The following is a 25,468-nucleotide window of genomic DNA, read 5'->3' as shown; positions in this document are numbered from 1 at the left end:
TATATTACATTTTATCACCGACATATTTTTTTTGTAATTTGGCACCTTTTATGTGATGTGGATGGGTTTACCACATGGGACAATTCAGTGAAAGACAAAATGTTCTAACAATCATAATGAATTGTCATTTTATACCTTTTGTGTTAGTGTTCAAACACCACAAACTATAATTGGATCTACTTGATATGATTGTTGCAATAATCTTCAGAAAACATATTGGTTGGAGTGTGAACTGGATTTGTGTTGATACTCATATTTACATATAACATCACAGTCCCTATTTGAAAAGTATATTCACTGTACCTGTAATATGACCCAATGGCCGTTTTTAGCTGCCAAGTTGAGCGCTTGTTCAGCTATAACTTCCTGACCTTGACCCAGAGAGACATTATGGAAGTTTTTGTTGTCAAATGTGTAGCCCAGCTTCCTCCCTGAAAGAAAAGAGAGTAACTGTTTCAATAAAACTTTGGTTGCAGAAACAGAAAGGTCACCAAAAGAGCATCCCAAGGTCCTCTCAAGGATATCCAAGTAACCTGTATGTGACCTTTGCTTCCAATATGTCTATTTTGAAGCGAAGCATAAGTTGCAAAGACTAAAATGGTAAATGTATTCTACTGAACTGGGCCGCTATTTGCTAGTATGTTAAACTCCATTTAGGATTCATCTGCATCTTTTATTTTAGCTTATGAGCTCTACAGAGAGGTAGCTCTGAAATGTGCTTAGCCTAGATTAGCAGAATAATGGTACAGACCAAGCTCTGATTAACTGTTAAAAAAAAAAAATAAGCCAAGAAAGTAATAAACAAACTGTGTTATTTATATGTTTAATATCTTTTTAGTCTCCTCTTTAAAAGTAATGCTAGATCTTACTTTCAAGTTCCAATCTATGCTAATCAAGACTGAATGTTGCAAAACTAAAAGCGATCAGTCAGTTTGGAAACCAAAATTTCATACAGAACCTCGCACAGAAAACAGAAACACAAAGACCAGTGGGTGAAGTCGATTTTTAAATGTTCAGTCTATGACTGGGCGTCACAAATGGTTCTTAGGTGGGAGTCATTTTACACCAATCTTCACAAATCACTAAGTGTGATAAACTGTATTATAATCAGTATTCTAGTTGCTCACTTATTCAAAAGTAATCTAACTGCATAGCTTAGAAAAATATGAACAAGCTACATAGTTATTGGATATGAATCTGTGTAATGAACTGAATAAAATGATTCAATTCCACAATATCTCCTCCTCTGGCTAAAGCACTATCCATGCCTTGGACACAGGCTAAACTAACTAATATGCACTTTAAATCATGATCATTAGATGAGTCAGCTTTAGTTCCCCACTTTAAGCCTTCAGGTTAAAATTTCACTCAAATACTAGAGTGATTTGTGCCCAGTTTATTAGAAATCAAACTTGTGAAAAGTTTGTTTCGGAGCCATTAGTCCTCTTCAAACCAAACAAAAATCACATAATCTGTCTAATGAAAATCTCACCAAAGCCTAATATCGAAGAAACCCCACAGACACAAATATAATGGGGAAAAAAACATGTTCTGCTGCTTTTCATCAGCACAGGAGCAGCTGGTTACCTTTAGCTTTGATGTGATTGGCTATGGTCAGGATGAGGGTGTTGCTAATCAATAATCACAGCCCTCAGAGGCAGTTTCAGTAGGAGTGCTGTTTGGCATGGTATTAGGAGAGGATGGAGGGTTTTACAGGGGGTTTCAGAGCCTATGGTAGCTCCATGGTTGATTTAATCGCCTGGTGATGCCTATAAAAATGAAGCATCTAAAAATAGTCACAAATAATGCAGTGTGTTGGGCATAAACCAACATTTTAACATTACACTGAAATGGGTCTGTGGTATAAATTAATACAAGGATAAAAGGACGACAAAGGAGAAACTGAAACCCAAGAAAGGCAAAACAAACAAAAAAACAAAAACCCTAACATATCATTCATTACTTGAATGCAAAAATGCCGATGCATTTGCTTGGTTAGAAGAGAAATAATGAGGAAATCTGTCCCAGTAAACTGAAACAATTCCTGCAATCTGAATATTTCATACAGCTGATTTTAAATACCCCAAAACTGAATTAGTGCCTAGGTCAGTACAAAAACTTCAACTTTTGCCATATTTCTAGTAAAAAAATCTTGCCACCACCCACCCATTATTCATAAAGGAATGTAAAGTAACTCTAAAACCAATGACATTTACTTTCTGTTGCCCCTAATACACCAGTGGTGTCATCTCACATATTTCTGACCTTTAGTATAATCCTTTCAGTCTATCCAGAGCTGGCTGTGCATTGGCAGTGATGGCTGATATTACAGCAGATACACATTACAAATGTGTTGTTCTGACTGATAATCATATGCAACAGAACTAACATTTGAAATCATGCATGCAGGTAGACAGGGCATTCCTTTCTAATAACTAACCCTAAACCCTACACAGCTTAAAGAAACGATATACTGGCAATGTGTTCGCTCTTATAAAAGTCCTGAACACACTTTTAAACAGGATTTAAAAGCTTTTTTAAAGATAAAACAAGCAGGAGCCTTACCATGTTTTTCCACATCCTTCAAAGGGTCAACTCCGGGAGAGAGGATGAAGAACATGGGCGTAGCTGGACCTGACTCTTCAAAGGAGACGGCAAAGTCCAGTGATCTGCCAATCACATACTTGCTTCCCAGTTTCTCCTCTACAAAGTCTCTGTAAGGGAGAGTGTGACTCAGTTTTCCTTAAGACTTTATTATCTTTGACAACAAGCTGAAGAACTTGAAGAGCCGGAATTGTCTGTAGTACAGTGCATTAGACAGACAGCTGCTTCAAAACTATAAACTCTAGTCACGACTCAGCTGTCAGTGGCTCTTTTCAGCCTCTCCGGATTAAATGCTTCGGTCTTTCAAACAGTATGCTTTTCTTGCTTCAGTTTCAACCAAATCATAGTCTTAAATGAATCAACAATTCACTTTTTTAAAAATGTATTTTGTACATATGTTGTATTTTGTGCTTAAGATGCCTTCCTATAACCTTCCGCCTCCACTTGAGGTTTCTCAAAATACAAACATACATGTGCAGAACCGATGGGGAAGAAATGAAAACACAGAAAGCGATGTAGCAAAAGGTGAAGACTGTGTATTTGTTCTACAATATGTCAATAAGTTGTCCAAGTGTTGCACATTGACCACAACTCCAAGAATTTCCTGGAAGCCGTGGAGATCTTTGCAGTTCTAAACTCCACCATTTCCTCTACTTTTAGCTCTCTTCTGGTCTCCACCTTGGAAAGCCAACATGATGTCATCCATCTCATATTTTTTAAAACCAGACATTGTGAGTGCAGGGTAGAACTGACTATGAAACTGTGACGCATCATGCTGAATAATTAATGATCTGTCAATATCAAGTCATTAGCCAATGATCACACCCTGCTTTATCTTCCATTCTGAGACTAATGAAGAGCACAGTTTACAAATTTACAATCATTTTGTCTTCAAAATGACATGAAACTACCAACCAAGTGCATAAGCTGATAAGGAAAGAGTTTAATGGGGTCATACAGCAAGCAAAGTGGAATGCACTTACACATACTGGCTTCAGTTTTCTGATCTAGAAGCTACATCCATATTTAGTAATCAGCTGGGGGTTTTGACACCTACTGGTGTTAACCATCTAAAGCTGCAGCACATTAAAAACAAAACCATGAACTCTGAGAAGTTAAATTGGTTAAATTGGTTATTATACTGTCAGTCTTAACAAATTATCAAGAGTGATAAACTGCATTATAATGTATTATGAGTAGTGATCTAGTTGCTCACTTATTCATTTCAAAATTAATGTAATCGCATTGCTTAGAAAAAAATATGAACAAGCTACATAGTTATTGGCTAACTGAGCAAAATGACTCAATTCCTCCTCTGGCTAAAGCACTATGGACACAGATTAAACTAAGCACAATCTTCATAAGAGTCGTAATATGCACTTTAAATCAAAATCATTAGATGAGTCAGCTTTAGTTCCCCACTTTAAGCCTTCTGGTTAAAATTTCACTCAAATACTGGAGTGATTTGTGCCCAGTTTATTAGAAATTAAACTTGTGAAATGTTTGTTTCAGAGCCATTAGTCCCCTTGAGACCAAACCAAAAACCACATAATCTGTCTAATTAACATCTCCAAAGCCTAAGACCTAAGAAACCCCACAGACACAGGCATCTTAATAGAACTAAAATATTGCATCTCACACCTAATGTATGTTAATACAGGGTGTAACTGGGGTCTGGATTTGGTACAAGTGGACACAAACATTGTCTTTTAATACTTAGGTTTGATGATTGTCCCTGAAAATCTGTGTGACTAAGTCAACTGTCATCTCAGGATAGAAGCCAAAGGTTCTGTTGTTCAACTTTTTTACCTTTTCAGTAACCAGAACAGGTCAAGTAGGAGCTTTCACAGATCACAGAGCAGAGGGAAATGATACCACCTCTTACCTGACAGCGTACGTCATGCGGTCAGGCCTCAGGGCTCTCATCATGCACAGTCTCTGGAGTGAGGTTTTGCTCTTCCATTCCTGTGGGAATTTCTCTTTTTCTGGACACTCGGACTCTACAAACTTCTTCCAGCGTTTGGCTGAACCTTCAATGTCTCTGTCCAGGTTTCTGAACTCATCCATGGAGCAAAGAGACTGGAGGTTTTGGAAAAGAAAGAGGATTTGTGCAGTGAAACACAGTGCATGTTGTTAAAAGAGCTGCTGCACTGCGATTAGTGATGCACATTAAAGTTCTTGACTTTTTCACAATGCACAGGAAAAAAAAAAGACAGTCTGTTTGCAAAATATGGAGAGTCATAAAAAACAGAGTGCTTATCTTTCCTCATGCCTTTATAAATAATATTTATTCAAACAGAAATGCTGAGTAAACACAAAGCTTTCATAACGGGACAGGGGGTAGGGGAGCACTAAATATGCATCTCTTGCAGAACCAGTGAGGGCTTCATTGTGATGCCCCAGCTGACAGACACCTCATCTCATCTGCAGAGAACAGCAGTGTCACACAGTACAGCCTCAAGCGGCTCTGCTGTCTCCCGCACTGTGCAAACTATGAGCAGGATGCTGAAATCTTCTCTCAGCAGAGACACAGAATACAAGGTGTCAAGGCAAAAACATCCCGTGTCACTCTATGAAACCAACCCCTCGACACTAGCCATGAGGGGAAGACATAGAGCAGAGTGAGAAGGAGCGGCTTGGGACACATTACCTTCACTGTGACTCGGTTTAATTACTACAGGTGGTTGGCGACCTATCAGCCCCAGTGTAATGAGAATACACTGGGTCTCGAGGGATTCCAGCTCTGCTAATATCATCAACTGGGGCAAGCAATCAGAGGACGTTATCCTCCTTTAAATCTTTCCAACTGATTATGTTTCCAACTACGATAAGAAAAATCAAGTGACAGAATTTGATTAGCAGGGACTTAAACATCCACAGCAGGTTGAGAGCAGTTACAGAAAGGCCATCTCTTAATCCTCAGAGGGGTTTTAGGTTAAGTTAATATTGAAGGCGATATAGAGTAAAATATTCATGAGCACGAGGGGCTAAAAGACATGCTGCAGTTAGGGTTTACTTTGCTGCTAAACTCATCTGACAAGATAAGAAACCTCTGCTGTCCACAGCACTGAGACACAAAGAGAGAGACTGAGTTTTTCTTCTAGCACCCTTCAGTGTTAGAATCTAGCGGGGTCACAGAGCACAGTGGGGCCCTGGAGATTGCATGCTGTCAGACTGGAGTTTTGGGTGATACAGAGATATACACTCCAATTATGTGCATTCACTTCGGTGCAGACTTGTTGGGAAAATCCACTGTACACTGCGTGAAGCTGATAAAGGAACTGGAAGATATTAGCCATGAGTCTCGCAGATGACAAGGTGAAGGACAACTAAATTTGGAAAGAAATAGAGGTGAATTTTTTTTTTTTATCTGTTTGAGATTTCAACATAAAGGATGGGATTCTAAAAATGGGGCTGATCTACAATTTAAAAAACTCTTCATTCATCTTCTTATTACATCCATCCATCCATCCATTCGCTTCCGCTTATCCTTTTCAGGGTCGCGGGGGGCGCTGGAGCCTATCCCAGCTGTCATTATAGGGCGAGAGGCGGGGTACGCCCTGGACAGGTCGCCAGTCTGTCGCAGGGCTAACACACAGGGACAGACAACCATTCGCACTCACATTCACTCGCACATTTACACCTAGTGGCAATTTGGATTATCCAATTAACCTATCCCCACAAGCTGCATGTCTTTGGACAAATAACATCTTTATGTTATTTGGTAAGGAAGTTGTTTGAAACTACAGTCAAACTGGGACATGGAACAGGATATAACCTGAATGTACACTATGGAGAGTTTTACCTGAATTTATTTGTGGAAATTATAAGTAAAAGGATGAGTTAATGAAACAATGTGGTTTGGACATCATGGAAAAGGTCGAATTTGGATCCATTAAAAATCATACTGGAAAATGAAAACATATTAGGGTTATTACAGACTACAAATGAAATTTTGTAATGTCAGTAAAGTAGTGAAAAAAGCAAAGAAAACAAAATTTAAATGGAAAAATATGGTCACATATTGTAACACCGGCATTTAAAGAGTCCAAAGAAGGACAGAGTATATGCTAGACCGGCTGCACAAGGTGCAATCCATTAGCGCATATTCCAGGAATCCTCCAGGCTTTTCAACAAGTAGAGACCGAAAGGTTCGGAAAATCAAAATTGCTTTTAAATATGTTTGGGACACCAAAAGTTACAGGGCTCCCCTACAAACACAGAATGATAATGACTGCTAGTAAAAACACAAACTTGTTTTCATCAAGAACCTCCAATATTACAAGAAGAGTTTAATATAATGCAAAGTGAGCACGTTCTCAGACATGGTTAAGCCTAGCCGCAGACTGAAAAAAAAACACAAAAAACAAAACCATGAAGATAGTTACAGAAAAAAAAGTTTAAAGTCTGGGACTCGGCTTAATTATTTCTGAGAAACAGAACAAAAGTGTTTGTAACTGAAAAAAATGACCTTTGATATGAGTCTGAATAAGAACACACTGACTGATAAATCAAATATGTATCTATATATAATTATATTTCTCTCTCTGTGTGTCTCTATATGAATCACAATGAATCATAATATTATAATGGTATATACTGGGGGAAATAATTATTTGATTTCAGATGGGTCTGTATATGTGCCTTAAGCCAGGGGACCTTGAGGACACTGCAAGATTTCAATAATTTACAGTGTGTGTTACCAATAGTGTTCTTAGTGACAGTGGTCCTAACTGCCTTCAGATCATTAACAAGCTCCCCCCATGTTTAGGGTTGATCCACCACCTTTCTCATCCACACTCCATGGACGATTGATGGTTATTATATACTTTATTTCTTTCATTTCAGAATAGTTGCACCAACAGCTTCTCAAAAAGCTTCTTGCTGATGCTCTAGTACCCTATTCCATCCTTGTGCAGATCTACAGTCTTGTCCCTGACATCCTTCAACAGCTCTTTGGCCATGGTGGTGGAGAGGTTGGAATGGGAAAAAAAGGATTCTGTGGACAGGTGTGCTTTATACACACAAGAAGTTCAGATCAGAAGTATCTGTCATTGATTGACTGATTGACTGTAATCTGTGAGCTACATGGGCGCACTTTAAATCTGTGGGAACCAGAATTCTGGCTGGGTCATAGAGTAGTCAATTTCCAACTTTTATGTATGTGTTTTTTCCTGGATTTATGGTTGAGATCCTTCTGTGTTCATTTAAACAAAACTACCATAAAAATGAGAGACTGTTGATTTGCTTGTAAGTGAGCAAACTTACAAATTCAGCATTAGATCAAATTATTATTTCCCCAACTATACATGTTATACACTAGTATTCAACATTTTTTTTTTAAATTAAAAAAAAAAAGGAAAACAGGAAGTTGAAATGAGAGACAGTTAACCCACAGAGGTGGAGGAAATCTTTGACACAGGAAGTTTAGCCATTGTGTGTGTGTGTGTGTGTGTTTGTGTGTGTTGGGACAGTTACTTGAAGACACAACGTCACATATCTCTGGTTTGCTCAGGTACTGTGAAAAAAAAGATCGAGTTGTGCCCTTTCACACTGCCTCTTTTCATACCTTGATCCCCCCCCAGGAGTGGTTAGATAGGAACTCCACTGGTGATGTTACACCTGGTTGGACAGGGTATCTCAGGAGGAAGTCCAGCTCTACAGGGTTTATATCTTTATTCATCAGGAGTATCTGGGCACAAAACAAACAGGAATAACTTTACAATGACGCATTTTCGGTACAGAGCACATCTCCTTTCTACTTGATTAAACCCAAACAGGGCCGCTGGTCTCCGGAGAAGCCCGTTCAACAGCAAGCGTGTGCTCAAAAACAAACCATGCAGAGGATGAAACTGGATCCACCTTCCTACCTGGAAAGCGAGCTGAGCGATGTATGTGAGCTTGTCACACTCAAATAGGCCTCTGGTGGTGTACTGGAAGACTGAGGAGGTGATGCTGTCAATTAGGTTGGACACCCGCTGCTTTAGACCTTCCTCAGGCTCAGCCTTTAGAACTGCTTTCTGGAAGACCACACTAAACGCCTGAGGACGCACAGGAGCAGGTACAATACAGAAACAGTGTCTGACATCAGTGTTAAAAGCACAAGAATAACAATACTGTTGGATACAAACTCATAAGGTAATCCAATAAAGCAAATGATAACCCAGTAATTGGGTTGTGTTCATACTGATCTTTAAGTATAAATTAGATGTCATCAGTCTTTGTCATTTACAGCTGACTTGATGGATATGATGCAGTGTTCTAAGAATGAACTGATCAATACTACTTTGGCTCTATAAGGAAAGCCGACAGCTGTAATTGATTACAACGTTTATGTATGTATAAATATTTCATCAATGTGGTAAGCTTGAATTAAAAACTTTAATGGACATAGACAATTTAAAATTATTTCTAAATACAAAAAAACAAACAAAATAAAAATCTTTAGCAATGGACCGTATTAATAAGTAGTTTATTTTCAAAATCTGGTCATCTGTGCTACAGTGCTCCAATTTTTTAATTACAGCTCAAAGCTATTTTGTTATAAGGTAAAGACCCTCAAGTATCAGCTAGAAAACCCCAACAACCAGATAAATACCAAAGAGGCAAAAAAATCATAGAGAGACAAGGACAAAGCATAAACTATGAGTGAGAGTAGACAGTTAATAACAAGCAGAAATAGCACATAAACATATATAAACACATAAGGAGTGAAAAGTTCTCAGTGCATTGTGACCCAACAACCTGAGCCTATAGCACTAAGGGACGTTCATTGCACTTACTCGTTTAGGGGGCTTTTCTAATTTTCTAATAATTGTTGCTGCACTGGATCTGACTTCTGATTCCAATATCACGTCATACTGTGATCCTTCAACATACTGAACCATGCAAAGTTTGAAGTACTGGAAAAACAGTTTGTACTTGGTTGAAACAGTGCACTTTTTGCAGCGACTGTAAAATGACTTATTACCACAGAAATACAATAATTGTCCTCTTCCACTGTAGGAAATGTGCTGTCATTCCTGTTCATTTAGCAGAGTCACAGTTAGCTCTGAGGTTGTATACAGAACACATATTATAATGTATTTCATTTCATTCACAAGGTCAAAGGTACATAAACACTGAATGAGTTTTCATTTGATTATGTTGGGAAATAAGACGGGCCGAGGCAACTACCTGCGGAGTCGGAAGAGATTGCAAACAATATCTCAGGCTGCCTTCTCTCAGCACTGCCTGGCTGACAATATGAAAGACATTATGCTCTACATAACCACATTAGGGAGCCACAAACACAATAAAAGCGGGGCAAAGAGCATAAAACACAGTGAGCAAATGGAAGGAGGAGGGAAACAACAGAGAAGTGAGTGTAAAGAAGGGTCTCACTGGGGGCCCATGACAAGGGTCGGTAACATGGTGGGTCAATAGACAGGGTACCTTTAGAGAGAACTGATACATGGGGTGGATTTTATTGAGGTCGTTCATTGTGAAGTACAATAAGGAAGCCCGTGCTGCTGCTGGTCGGAAGTGCTCTCGAGCCTCATTGATTTTGGTCTCTGTCACCTTGGCTTCTCTTACCTGCAGTAAAGAAGTGCAAACGGAATCACACTCATATACATCAGCACAGACATGGATATACTCAAGGTCCATCAATCAGTTACCGGTAATGATGAACTTGTGCACAATCCATTAAAACATACTCCAGTGAAGAGCAGTCCTATTGCAATTTCACGCTTCAAAATGTCCTCACATTCTGTGGATCATGACAATCATGCTTTTTTTGTTTGTTTTAATAACCAGCAAACGTCTGTCCAATTATGTTTAAGAATGAACATCTGCAAAGGAAGCACTCATCTTCTCACAGACAGAAGGCACACTCTAAGATTAAAAAAAACACAGAGCTTTTAAGAAGTGCTCAAAACTAATTCATCTTTGGGAGACTTCATACGCTGAGCTGATGTGATCTTGTCATCTGACCACAAGAAATAAAGAAACAAAGCAAGGGAAGCAGAGCTGAGAATATGGCAACACTTTAGGTGACAGTTATTCCGCACCTGCAAACCGGTATAAGGGAAGAAGTACGGTTTACAAAGGATACTGCATTCTACATTTCATTTAGGATAACATTAGAAACAAACTGCGCTGTTTTGTACATACCTGACACATACTTAATAGTTAAAGGGTACAGATTTATTTAGACATTGACTATTTTCTAAAGGGAAAAGGAACTTCAGAAAAATTGCTTGTTCTAATAACTGTAAAAACAATCCAGTATTTTCAGGAAATGCAGTAATACATTTTCTTTCTGCTTGTTTTGAACTTTCACAAGTTCTGATGCAAAAGTGTGCAGAGACAGGTTGGAAGATCAGGCAAAATGCTCTGTGGACTACGATTTTCATAGATGAAATGGAACCTGGGGAGGTGGAGGTATGCTAAGGAGAGAAGAGGAATGAAAATCAGCAGAAGCAAGACAGACTACATGTGACTTGGGTCAACCATCTAAAGTACAGAGAGTGCACAACAGATGTGAAGAAGAGAGTACACGAGTTTCAGCTGTGATTTGTGACAGAACGAAGGAGCAAGAGCGAAAGAGAAGTTTTACAAGATGGTAGTGAGAACTGCTATTATGCATGATTTGGAGACAGTTGCACTGACAGGTGGTCGAGGTGGCAGATCTGAAGATATTAGGAGTTTTATTAGGAGCAACCAGGATGAACAAGATTAGAAATGAGTACATGAGAGGAACAGTTTAGGTTGAACACTTAGAAAGCTAATGTTGAGATGGTTTGAACGTGAACAGAGGAGGGATAGTGGACAAGGGATGTTGAAGATGGAGCTGCCAGGCAGTAGGAAAAGAGGAAGACTTCAGATGGTGTCAATTGTAAGTGCTCTAACGATAGCTTGTAGTCAGGAGTAACACTGTCACTTGAAGACTGTGATCTAAAGTGTGAGAAAAGATGATAAAACAAATAAAAGACAAAAACCTTTTCTTCTATCTCAGCAGCTGTGCGTTTGGTTGTCTCCAAGTTTTCCACCAGCTCGGTGTCACTGAGGAAGTTTCCTGAAGCTGAAGACAAACGGGATAGCAGGTTGTCCTCCAACGTCTTCAGAGTAATCTTAAAGTCGTTCTGTTGCTTCGTCAGGTCAAACTTTAAACAGAAAAAAAAGAACCTCAAAGACAGAACTAATCAATACAGTCTGCATCAGTTCTCCGGACACCTGAAGGGAGTATTCTGGAATGGATTAACCAGCTTCTGTTTGGTTGCCGACATCAAACTTTTGCAGAGTCACCTAACCCTTGGTGTGATGAGGCCCGTCGATTTGAATAAGATGGGAGGGCGCTTTGATGGGGAATTACACACACATCTTTTCTGAATTAGCTTTTACGAGATGCCGTGTTTACAATTATGTACCAATGCAGGCATCACGCAGTGCAATAATAGGGTTATTACCTCCCCAAATGAATTAGAGCAGTCCGTCTTCTAACAAAGCTTTCAATCTAGCAGGTTTTTCTTTTTTTTTGGTTTTGGCTTAAAAAAAAGTACCTGAGAGAAACTTTCACTTTTTTTTCAAAGCCTGGTGTTTGAGAGGAGAACAAAGTAGACAGGGCTTCATCCTGCCCTGTCCTTCATTATATTCTGTTGCAGCTCCTTGTTTCTGCCTGTTAATGACTTTGCTTTATTGAAGTTTCCCTTAATAGAAGCCTCCGCGACCTTTGAATTGTTGTAATTACGGAAGGGTGGGCTGTTGTGAGATTTGCCTACTTGGAGCGTTGTCGGTGACTGATAATAGCACAGGGGTTTTTTGAGTGGCGTGATCCCTGACAGACGGCTGGTAATACGTTTCTGGCAGTGCTGTTTCTGCCCACGTGTAATCACAGAGGATGCTGATGGGGTGGAGAGATGGGGTGTGGGTGGAACTGTTCCTCCTCCCTCTGGCAAAACTCACACATGACAAAAGACGTGCTTGGCTTAGATCGCGCCAGGGGAGCAGATAGTTTAAGAGATCACAACGCTTAATTGTTCTCTTTATGACAGTATTTCCTACTGCTGCGATGAGAGGTATTTCACACCATTGTTAGAACTAATTGAGCCTCTGTTTTGTTGAGTCCCAGATGCTTTAAATTTTATGTTATTACCAACTCTGTAGCAGAAAAGTTGCACACAGAGAATGAATCGTGGCATTTTAAGGAAAAACCTGACATGTGTGGGGTTGGAAAGGAAAAGAAAAGAAAAAAGCCGGGTTTGAGTGGTAGACATTTAACTAGAGATATTTGCCTGAGTGACTCAACTGTGACCTTCTACTTGCCTGCACTCTCTGCTCTTGCGGGGAAAAGCTATCCAAGCTAAAACATTCCCAACTGGATCCAGTAATGAGTCAGTTTTTAGCGATTAGCTTTCCTCTGGCACATTGTACTTGCAATTACCCTTGCTTTGGAAAAACAAACAATTAACCAGTCAGCAGAACACTCTAATTGGGATTAAAATGAGATATTACATCTATCATTTTTTTAGGCAAATGATTAGCGAGAGCCAGCGAGCAGCCCTGTTAAGGTAATTTAGGAAGTGGAGCATTTTAGCTCTCATTAATGCCGAAAGGCCTGCGCCGGAGCAAATACGCAAGCATGCACACATACGCACACAAACACACTTGCATGTGCTTAGGGATGACGACGTAGTTATTGTGGTAAAAGGTTGTAGACTCATCCCCCTGTGCACTCTCCAAAAAGGCAACTTGACATTTTAAGCTCCTTAGCTCCATCTTTGGCTTTGCTTAAATGAGAGCGCTTTCACCCAGCAGTCATCTTACGGCTCAGTAGCAACGCTAACCTCATTAAAGGTATAATGGCACAGAGTCATTCGAAGAATATAAACAGGTACAGCCAATTTGCACTCCCTCATCAATCTGATGATTGTTATCACTCCGGGTTGTTTACTGACAACAAAGAGCCATTCAGTACTTCATTCTGTCGGCCACGTTTTGATAGGAGGGGGCTCGGGAGTGAACATAGCCAGCAACAGCTCACCCCCACCCTCACCCCAACCACCACCCACCTTCAACTTTCAGCGTTAATTAAAATGATAAGTGAGCTCTAGATCTTGTTTTTTTTTGTCATCCTCCAATCTCAGTGAAATGCTAATTAAACAAGCTTCATTAAATCAAACTTTATTTCTTCTCGATTGGATTTTGCTGAGGGGGCATAAGGCTTAAAATAACTCTGGCATTTTGGCTTTTTTAACTTCTCTTTTCCCATCTTCATTTATTAAAAATGCTGATTTGACTTTGGATGAAAGCCCACAGGTTGGAGTAAAGAGCTGCCCACGGAGACCCAACACAAACAAAGGCACCTCGAGAAACCATCAAAATGCAAATAGGATTGTGTTAGAGTAAATCTGCCTCACCCATTAACAGAGTTCAACAGTATCTTCCATTCTGATCTCTCTGAGTCACTGCCGTCAGCTACACTTGTACTCAAGAAGGAATTTCTTATTTCCCCTTCACTCCTCAACTAACAAGAGCTGCATTTAAGGAACAGTGAAAGTGTGTCAATGTGTCGTCTAATTACTGCGGTACAGTAGTGCTATCGGCCAATCAGTTTCAAGCAGCTGATATGCACTGTAGCTTTGATCAAGTGAATTTTGGGTTAAATATAAACATCAGCCCATACTATGGATATTGGAACTAAGAGCTGCTCATTACTTCTCTAAAGTTGTCTACAGAGCTGCCAGGAACTTGCAGTAAATTGCTCACAGTACTGAGTACTGAGCCGGACAGCTGCAGCTGCTGATCAGCAGAGTGGAACAGCAGCTTTCTAATCCTTGCTACCTGAAATAGAATAGCTCTACAGAACAAAGGCAGCCATTTACATTAAAAAGGGAAATACACCTTACAACGTCGTCTATCTGCATTTCGCTTGATTTTGGAGATGTGTGAACATAAATGAGGCTACAAAACTAAAAAGCTTAAAAAAGCTTAAAGCTCCTTACGGGGAGCATCAAGACACGATTACATAATTCTCAAAGTTTGATGATAAACGGCAGCACATCAAAGGAACAGTACCCAGGGTGACTGCAACACAATGGTAAATTAGCACATGTCAGTGCTTCGAAAGTGAACAGGATTTTTTTGATTTAGGATTGACTATTTTACTGGGCAGTGCTTCATGGAATATTCAAATACTTTTTCTGATATCGTCTATCATCAAATTATTTAAGATGGTAACTTGAGCTCATGAACAAATTTCTTTTTGTTTGACCTTGCATCAAAGCAATGTTTCCAGCAATGAAAGGTTTTAGTCAAACGAAAGGTGAAAATCAAAGAAAGAAAAGGAAAGCGTGAGGTCACATATACTGATTACTGTTCTGTAATGTGTTTAGGATCAATGTTTGCATATAATAAAGGTGACAGTCTACACCTTTTCTTTAGGAGCAGAGAACAGTGTGATAGGCTCAATGTGATGCTCGCTATAGGATAAAATATCTGCTACTGTCGGAGTCAAAGCAGGCTTTACATCTGAGCATCTTGGGAAACAGCCACATGTCTTTGATGTGTCAGCTATTAACGTGATTTATCTTATATACAGCAAACAGAGTGAATGACTGCATGTATTACAAAGGGTTGGCTTGATGTGTGGGTCAGCTCCCTTTTCTGGTTATATGGAACATGACTTTGCAGTTTTGGTGCAATCATAGTTCAACTCAACTGATCTTTTCTACAATAAAAAGGTTACTTTTTATTTGTGGAAAAGATCTCTGTTAAAGTAATTGTCGAATCTAGTTTAGTAATAGTTTATTTAAAACAAACTTTGCCCCACATCTGCAACCTGCTTTGCAACCCACCTTTAGTCCCCCCTCTCATTCTAATTTAATGGTAAATGGACTGGTTCTTGTATAGAGCTTTACTACTCTAACTGAACAGTCAAAGCACTTTACACAACTTGCCTCATTCAACCATTCACAGGAGCACTTTTTTATATGCTTTTCAACTTAAGTGTTTCTATCTGCCCAAGAATATCCTGCTCTTGGCAGATTGGAGCAGCTGGGGATCAAACCACCAACCTAGCTGACCTCCTACTACTACCTCCTGAGCTACAGCCACCCTGTTTAATCATTGTCATATCTGCTGTTATGGTTTCTCCTTTCTCCACACCTTCAGGTTTTTGGGTGCACACATGGAAGGGCATGGAAGTAGCAGAACACAACAATACTGCTAAATATAAAATAATGCAGATGCCAAGTCACAAAACAAAATCAGCACTTAATCCGTGTATTTCATTGTGTCCAATCAGAAACACACCACCATTTTCAGAGGCCAGGTGTTTAACTGATTACTGGTTTCTATTTGAGGAAACTCTCAGTGGGCAACTATTTGCTAACATGTTGCAGAAATGCAATCAGTCCAAACGACACATACTGCTGCTTTGATGTGCGACCCTCGTATCAGAGAAGGATAATGGTAGCTGCATGGCCATGGTGAAGATTAAAAAATGAGTGAATGTGCAGTGTGCTTACGTGACAGCCTGCACAGACAGAGAGAACCCCTCTGTCACAAGAAGGTACTGACAGAGCATGAGAAACAGCACGATGATACAACACCAATTGATTTCTGCATTTCAAATGAACTGTTTCAATATTATTTGTGCTCTCAGAGCAATATGCAAATTTCCCGTAATTGGGAATTAGCTCTGGGCAAATGTTTGTGTGTCACATTAATTTCAACAACTCCCCTAAGAAAACACTATTGGAACACTGCTAAGAAAATGTGAACATAACCATACCTGAGGATGGACATTAATATACTTTGAATTTAAAACTACCATTTGATGTACATTTAAAAACATTTCATTTAGACGACTTCATGCTCATACACATGCCACGTGAAAACACTGGTGCCGATGTGCACGTTCACAGCCGTGCAGGTTCCCAGTCTCCATAAGTGCGCCATCCTAAACCTCATAATTATCCCACATCCACCAGCCATTAATCAAAGATGCTAGCTGATTGTTTTGGAATCAAAGAGCCCAGACCTTGTGATGTTTAAAGACAGACAATCTTTTCTTGCTGACGAGAAGCATTAAGGATGGATAATGACAAGCAAGAGTGTTATATGCAGCTCCAGGAGGCCCCTGACTCCTGTGACTGTGTCTTTTAATTACACCTGCTCAGAAAAGATGTTAAGAGAGAAACTCAAAGAGTCCAACGTGAATGCTTGTTTGTTCTCTGATAACATCTGAGCAGTGTGACAGATGCTCCTTTCATGTCTGCTCAGGTTCACTTTTACATTCCTGTAACATATTGGATGAAAACGAATCTGTCAAAACTCCCCTTTGTTGTCAAATAGTTGTATCAGGCAGTGATGCTCCTTGACGACATTGACTTTCTCACCTTCAGCTGTTCCAGATCAGGTCTCTCCATGCTGACCACGGCAGTCAGCAGCTGGTCCTCCAGACCGTCTCTGGTCACTGTGAAATTTATTAAGGTGCACTGGGCCTGCAGCTCTGGCTGATAATGAGGGCTGGCAAGCTTGGTGTGTAAAATGAGACGGAAACTGGGATTGTACTCGCACTCCTTGTCTCCAATCTTTATGTACCTGTTTGTATCAATCAGGAACAGAAACGTTTGATCAGTGAGGGTTTCTTGATGAAAGTAAAGATTCTGAAACAGCACATATAACAGTGGACAATCTCATTAATGGCAAAGCTCTAAACATCTGTCTTTTCTGTCTTTCATATGTTTAATACAAACAAATATCTTCAAACTGGGACACTTTTTTAAAAAATATTTTAAATAAGAAACTGTCAAAAATGTCTTTTCTGCAAGGACGATAGTTTTTGACAAGCCAAACCAACTGATTTTTCTTCATGACAGATATAGTTTTAAAAATACTCTCAAAGGTATTACAGTTATTTCCTGAAACTGCTGCACATTTACACTGCAGAAACTTAGGAAACTGTTGGGGACACATATGACACTCTAGTAAGTATGAATTGTCAGTACTATATGTTCTGTAACCCTCTATGTGTATTTAACAGTGACTGAGCCAGACAATTTTGATAGGTGTGGCTATGCTGAGACTATTACTTACATCGGGGTGTCACCAGAACAGGCTTTTTTTGTTATTTTGTCATGTGGTTCACTCACTCTTTTCACTGGCTTATTTAGGCACAAGGAGGAACACCACAAGCACTCTATCATAAGCTTTTTTATATAACTAACTAAAATCATGAACAGCTGTTTAAATCCTGAAGTTCTTTCAATACAATGTAAAACACTTCTTGTTTCTAGGTAAGTTGCTTTTCCTACTTCCTAATGGTAAATGGACTTGCACTTGTATAGCACCTTTCTGCTCAATTTTGAGGATTCAAAGCATTTTCTACTAAAGGTCTCCTTCGCCCAGTCACATACACACTCACAGAGTGATTTATCTAAACATATTCAATTTTATCAAACATTAACTTGTACACTCACACTCCGACAGATGTATCGGGAGCAACTCAGGGCTCGCTTACTTGCCCAAGGATACTTCAACACGTGGACTGGAGGATCTGGGAAACAATCCATCAACCTTCCTACTCTACCACCTACAAGTGTGTGTGTGTGTGTGTGTGTGTGTGTGTATATATATGTATATATATATATATATATGTAGATCTGGTCAGAGGGGTTTTAATTGGTTTCAGCTGATTTAGTGTTAATGAGGTTAACAACAGGTGCACAACAGAAGCAATAATGAGAGAACAACCAAAGGAGGCCACTTTTTCCTCCTTGTCCTTTCTGTTTTTTCACTAAATGGCTAGGGTCACTGTCACCACTGATAGCATGGAGCAATGTCTGGAACCCATAGAGGTTGCACAGGTAGTCCAACCAAATATGTGTCATTGCCAGAAGGTTTGCTGTGTCTCCCAGCACAGTCTCAATAGCATGGAGGAGATTCCAGCAGACAGGTAGTTACTCCATGAGGCATTAGCAGGATTGGAGGCAGGGAGTTCTTGGAAGATGAAGGAATTGATACCACTGACTTTGCCCCCCCCCGCGAGACCTAAATCCAATAGAACATCTGTGGGATATTATATTTTGCTCCATCCAACACTGTCAGATTACACCTCAGGCTGTCCAGGGGTTCAGTGTAGCCCTGGTCCAAATCTGTGAGGAGATTTCCCAGGAAAGCACACGTTGTCTCATTAGGAGCATGCCCTGATGTTGTCGGGTATGCATAGAAGCATGTGGGGCTCTTCTACTGAGTACCATTTTAAGTTGCTGCAATGAAATTTTGAGCTGCCGCATAATTTTTACATTGTGATTTCAGGAAGTCTTTCAATTCAGCTCTCTGTAAATTGATAGTTTTCATTTCCATCAATTCCATCAAACAATGTCCTTTCATTGCTAACACATTACCAAGTCAATAAATGCCACTGTCCATCTTCATTAACAAGAAATGTTATATAGTGTAATTACTGATACAGCTCATGTATTGACTCTAATGAAGTAAAATGTATTTAAAATGTTTTTGTGTGAAAACCACAGACATAGCAAAATGGTTTATTTGGAAAGTTCTGCTAGGCTATAACTAATCTCAAAGATTTACATTTATAGTTTCTATTTTTAATTTATCATGTGGTGTCAATAATTATAAAAGGCAGTGAAAAGAAAGTTGCTGTGTTACATATGAGTAGAAAGTTTCCTGAATTAGATCATTGTCTGAAGCAGTCCCTTACAATGCTTCAGAAGATTTTCATTCAGTGATACAAGTATTAAGGCACCTTTCAACATGAGCCTTACCTTCCCTTCTTGATGGTTTCTCTGCCAAGCAGAGGTCCAAGAACAGGATCTAGCGTTTCTTCCAAGTTCTCTATCAGAACCACATCACCTGCTGCCAGCGCTCTCTCTATGGCATCTAGGTATCTTTAAGGTACAAATAACAATGAATCTATCAAAATTCTGGTTATTAAATGTCCAAAAATACTCAGTACTGCAATTTTCTATGAGGCTCTTACCCTCGCTGTCCGATGCGGATGACTTGCAGGTCTTCACCATATTTATTTTTGATCCACTTGATGCCCTGCAGCTGGGGGTCCACCATGAGGGGCCAGCGTTGACAGGAAGTAAGAATGGTAGCATTCTCCGTGGACATCCTGTCAGCAGGTAGCCCCTCATTCTGCCATGTAGCAATGTCAGCGTCGTCAGTCAGCAACGTCAAAGGGTCCAGGTCAGGTGTCACTGGGATAGGAACCTTACACATGATTTGCATTTTTACTTAGTTTTTCCCAATGAACTGTTTCAATTCTTCTTCATGATGACTGACAGGTCACAAGTCACAGCAATGGTGCGTTATTAAAAAGGAGCAGATAAACTTTTCCTCTAGTATTTTCAATCTATGTTCATCCTCAAAAGTCGACCGGCAACTGCTGTTAGAATAAAAACATTGTGGTTTCCATGTAGAGCAGGATTACATTTGTAGGGGACTATTTACAACTGCAAATGAATGCCCAAATTGGTAATCCTTTCTTTGGATCATTATCAATAAATTGTATGTGATTTGTCATTAAACTTTGGTTAATAGCGCAAATACTAAAAAATTAAAACAAGAAAATTAATGTTTAATAATATTAATAGAAGAGCTAAACCATCAGTGAACAGTGAACATTATTATAACCGACATGTCTCAGGCGGAGAAGCCCAACCAATGCTGACAGTGGTAGTGATAAAATACAATGCAACTGTAAAACTGTACTACCACTGTTTTGTATTTGTGCCTCAGGACTGTGAACATTCTGCAGTGGTATTTTTAAGCACAAAAAACAGGCATTATATTGCTAGTTATCAATGAATGTCTCTACCTTCACTTTAAAAAAGGATGCTTAAGGGTGCCTGTTGTGTCAAAATGTGATGGTCCTGCCTGGGTGTGAGACCCATCTGTCATTGTGACGGGTGATTCATGACACCAGTGTCAGAGGACACCTTGTATTTATCTCTGAGATGCCATAGAGTTTGACTAAACAGCAGTGTTTAGCGCCTTGGGAATTAGAACAGCAATGTACAACATAACTTTTTCTCAATTGGGCCTCCAGGCAAACAAATGTCCAAACTGGTAAATTCTCTTTAACAACCATTAAAAATGAAACGATTGATCGCTAATGAAACTTTAGTTAAAGTTTCAGGGGTAAAGTTTTACTGACCTCCAAATAAAGCCAACCTAATTTATTTTAATAGTGCCGTTTTAATCTATAATTATAGAGCATATTAGCAGATTTACATTAATTATATAAATCTGCAAAATACTTTGAAACTAAATCTCGGAATATAGCCTCAACCGCACTGCTTTCCCTCGCATTTTAACAATCCAAACAGGTAGCTCAACGCAGGACTTTTACTGACATTTTGTAACAAAACACTGCTTGTTAGTGAGGGTTCATTTCAGCCAGTTTGCTTCACAGGTGGACTCAAATTATGGAAACACTACTAGTGGCCCGAATAGGCCAGCAGCTGCCCAATAATGGAACATTTACCAGTACCATTACAATTTGCAAGCAATAATAAATAGATAAACAACACTATATAAAATTTTATAACTGCAGTTGTTATTGTGTCCTATCAGCCACGATACATAACCTAATTCAATATATAATTCATAAACTATTGTAAGTGTTTTGCATAATACAAACTAATAACTGGTTGTAACTACTGAGTAAGCATTAATATCCCTTGAATCTGTTTTTTTTTTTAACAAAAGCTACTTATTTACTCAAGTTATATTATTAATCATTTAAATTTGAACCATTTAATAAAATATATATTAACATTTTCTAAAGTGCTAGCCACAAAAATAAACTGAACAGATTTCTGTTTTCACCACTGTACATTTAGCTGTGGGCAAAATTCCTAAAGTGCTGACATCACAATCAAGCAATTAATACATGCCGAGATAGAGAAAGACCAACAGGGCCCGTTGCAGATTCATTTCTGTGTTATATTTCAGTCAGATTTATGAATAAAGGTTTTCAAAGACACAACTTTTGCAGTTTGGCTAATTCAGGTTGAAATAACACATAGTGAACCCACCTTCATCTGACTGAGATAAGGCCTCCAGGTGCTGTCCATAAGCTGGACCCTGTAGCGTTTGGTAAAATATCCTAGGTAGGAGATGAAGGTGGTGATGAGGAGAACATCTCCACACAGAGTCCTTTCCTGCTTCTTGAAGTTCTCTACAGCCTCTGCCCAGCGGACATTCTCTGATGCTAGACCACCCACCTAAACAGAAAATAGCAGCAGACCACTTTTTAAGTTTTTTTTTTCATTTTTCCCAATGAAATATACGTCATTCCAGCATCTTCCCCAAAGCCATTGTGGAAAAAAGAATCAAAATCAAGTGATGGCTGCAGCTGCCAAGGTGCCAAACCATAATTTAAGGAAATCTCCAGAACAATGCCGTGCTACCTTTGAGTTACCGTGCACTTTAGCAAGTTGACTGCATTTGCACTGACATTTTGGATTGACTAGGCAATAAGCACAACCTCAAACCCCGTTTGTTGCCTCTGTCAGGTCTTTTAGAAGCTTTCTCTGAATAATTTAGATTATCATACTAGCATTGTCAACATTCATCTTTGCATTTTGCTGCTGTAAGCAGGAGATTTACAAACCAAAAGATGATTACAGGCTTTATGTGTATATGTGAATATATATATATATATATATATATATATATATGTATGTAAATGTATTGTGGACCTAAAGGCAGAGACAACCACACTAACATGGGACAAATAAAATAAAATATAAAAACATTGGTAAATTATTCCAAGATAAATATATTAATCTAAGTCACAGTTATAGACACACTTTCACACTGGATTAATTAACATCTGTCCTAGCAGTTTTTCCAAAGACTAATTGGAATAAAGTTCCAGTTAACACTTTAAGTTCTGTCATCATTGGGGACGATTTGATTAAATTATCCTCCAGTGTTGGAGGATAATCTAGGAACAAAGAAAATAATAATTACTGAATTGCAAAATTCAATATATTTTTAAAAAGTCTGGTTAACCTTCTCCAAAATATCGGGTTATAGTCACCACTTATAATGACTCAGCTCTCATATTTGAACTACTATTAATCACTTTATCCATTTTAACCACCCTTATTAAATAAGCAGCACGATATATAAGTGAACACAGCGTTCTGATGGCTATGACAGATTTTTAAAGGAGGCTCTTTGTCTGCAGACCATTTTGAATACACATTTGAGATGGTCCCTATCTTGTGTATTATTCAAGGTGGCAGCTTTTCATATCAAATCATGGAGTAGACACCTGTGCAATATCAGACCATTTCTCTTATTCTGCAGCGCACAAAATCTTTGCAGAAGACTGGATGAAACGTTATTTATAAGGATAAAGATGTCTAGTGTTTTTTTTAGCCTGTCAGTAAGTTGTGTCTCCATTACTGAATAAAGCCTTAGCTTCTAGCGGTTTAATTTTGCAGTCTTAGATAAGTATCATGTGAATTGCTCCTAAGACAGAAGGAAATGTCAGAATCTTCTCATGAAGCCTTAAAAGCAGGTTGTCTGTAATGACTCAGAAAAGCAGTTGTGCTACATGACATATCAGCAGGATAAATGATGGTAAAATGGTCAAATAAACTAATTACTCTTTTTACTGGAAAGTGCCATTACATGACTCGAATCTAATTTCAACAGGCCAAACTGTGCAAGGTGCCTTGCTAGGCCCAGACAACAGTGCCGGGAGCAAATGTTCAATATGATGCAGTCAGTCCATGACTGGCTGTCATCCATGCTTCCCTCCCAAGCAGCTCCACCTCACCTCACATGATATTACCTGATGCATGCGTGTTAAAAAAGATTCTCTGTCTTTACAAGCTTTGGTGGACTTCGGTGCTGAGCAGTAGGCACAGATTTTTTCTTTTATTGGTGAGTATTCACTCACCAATCCAAATCATTAAATTCAGGTGTTCCAAGCACTTCCATCACCACAGGTGTATAAAATGTATAATCGAGCATTAGGGCAGAATGGGTTGCTTTTAGGAGCTCAGGAGCGTTACCATTGTGGTATCATTCTATAGTAAGCTGTTGGTGGTATTATAACAAACTAGAAGCAGAATATCAGCAACTAAGCCACGAAAACTGGTGCAGAAGTCACCAACTTGCTACAGACCTCTAAATTTCATGTGGCCTTCAGATTAGCTCAAGAACAGTGGCACAAGAACGCAGAGAGCTTTATGGAATGGGTTTCCATCTGTTCAAAACCATTAGAGAACATCGCTGACAAGTCCCTTGAGTACTTCAAAGCCTCACTGTTATCACAAAAAAGTGTGATTTTGAGTTCCATCTGTAACCTTCCGAGGGTACGTCTGTGAAGGTGGACAGATGAAGCCGACCCAGAGAAAATCAATGCAGTAGCTGATTGCCCCACTCCAAGTTTTGCCGATGCTTTATATGTGACTAAAGCCACACCCTTGCCAGACTTTCCTCCTCTAATGTTTCCTTCGTTTGGGCCCAGGAAGCAGGGTCAGGCTTCCAAGAGAGATTCTCATCTCTGCTCATGTTCTGATCAATCCGATTCTTTTGAGAAACAGGATCACCAACTCTGACACTCAAAACATTTCTGTATAATTTTATTTTATTTTAGTTACCTTGGGGAAAACAAAAATCTAGTTTTTAATCTTATTTTGCTAAATATTTACGACCTACTAGTTTTTACCTGCATTTTAGTTAAAATTAATAACCTTGATGGACAATGTTGGTTTGAAAAAGTAACATATCTTTTCCATTTATTTATACCAGTGGGACCACAAGGGGATTTCTGTCAATCATGAGTTATTATTAAATCATATAACTGCACAAAAAGTCACAAATAAATTGAAATTTATAACATTAATACTCTGTATGTATCTGCAGCAATCCTGTTTTTTTCCCCCCAAGACTTTCAAGTTGGCAGAATAACTACAGCATGAAATAGCAAAGATTTCAGGCCTTCATTCATATGTGGCCCAAATAGCTTCTATGCTATCTCATATGGCATCAGCTCCTCTTCTGATTGTATTATCAGATAAAGAAACTTTTGATATAGACATTGCGCGTCACCTGTCGTTTCTTTTATTTCATTTTAAATCTATTTCCTCCCGATAATTGATGGTGAAGAGGATGTGGCTGGCCTCTTCAGTCAGCGCCTCTGATATCATTTTATGTGTGTTAGGCATAAAATCTTTGAAAACCACTGGCCTACACCACAGACAAGAAAGAGCCTGTAACTCAGGTACCCAGCAACAAAGGTGTTGACAGTTGTAACCTCAAAATAAAAAATATGACACAAATAAGGCTTAATTGATTAAAAGTGTCTTAGTCTAAATGCTACTAATCAAAGATAAGACAAAATCAACATCAGATTTAAAATGCAGTATTGCAGTGTGCACACATCTGTAACTATGTAAGAATGCTGTGACAGGAAACACAGTGTATTTGTCTGTGGTAGTGGCTAGTTGAGTCTCTGCTGTTGCCCTCCTCACCAGACGGTTGGCCAGGGAAATGGTGTGCGCGGTTGATTCTGCTTCCTGTTGGCACTTGAGCTTGTCTGCAGTGGCCTTCTCAAACTTGGCTGTGAGCTTGGCCAGGTTCTCATTAAGGTGCTGATAGGCCACAAACACACACGCACACAAAAACAGAGAAAAAATTGGCACTTGTTAAAGTACAGTGTGGTCATAACGAATCCTAAGAGACAGAGATTAAAGACAGTCAAAGAGTTTCTATGAAAGAAACTTAGGAGTCTGTGGAAAGTTGGGTAAAACTTATCATTAGTCCCACTATGGATTTATTTGGCATATGGAAGCAATTAGCGCAAGGACAAACAGGATTAATC

The 25,468-nt window shown here is 39.1% G+C and overlaps 1 protein-coding gene across 6 annotated transcripts in view; it reads right to left on the bottom strand.

The window, feature by feature from the left end:
- dnah9 (dynein, axonemal, heavy chain 9) overlaps positions 1-25,468 on the bottom strand; it is a 159,191-nt gene that overhangs the window by 28,808 nt on the left and 104,915 nt on the right. For all 6 annotated transcript variants that reach the window (XM_025909795.1, XM_019362100.2, XM_019362101.2 and 3 more), the window contains 12 exons: positions 25,119-25,238; positions 21,660-21,848; positions 19,595-19,830; positions 19,380-19,502; positions 16,986-17,190; positions 11,586-11,750; positions 10,039-10,179; positions 8,475-8,645; positions 8,174-8,296; positions 4,490-4,683; positions 2,566-2,714; positions 304-431 (listed from right to left, as the gene is read on the bottom strand). In XM_025909795.1, coding sequence (XP_025765580.1) covers positions 304-431; positions 2,566-2,714; positions 4,490-4,683; positions 8,174-8,296; positions 8,475-8,645; positions 10,039-10,179; positions 11,586-11,750; positions 16,986-17,190; positions 19,380-19,502; positions 19,595-19,830; positions 21,660-21,848; positions 25,119-25,238 — 1,944 coding nt within the window. The remainder of the gene's footprint in view (positions 1-303; positions 432-2,565; positions 2,715-4,489; positions 4,684-8,173; positions 8,297-8,474; positions 8,646-10,038; positions 10,180-11,585; positions 11,751-16,985; positions 17,191-19,379; positions 19,503-19,594; positions 19,831-21,659; positions 21,849-25,118; positions 25,239-25,468) is intronic.

Source organism: Oreochromis niloticus, linkage group LG8 (genome assembly GCF_001858045.2).
Source record: "Oreochromis niloticus isolate F11D_XX linkage group LG8, O_niloticus_UMD_NMBU, whole genome shotgun sequence".
Taxonomy (NCBI): Eukaryota; Metazoa; Chordata; class Actinopteri; order Cichliformes; family Cichlidae; genus Oreochromis; species Oreochromis niloticus.
This window is presented reverse-complemented; position numbering and strand designations above follow the sequence as displayed.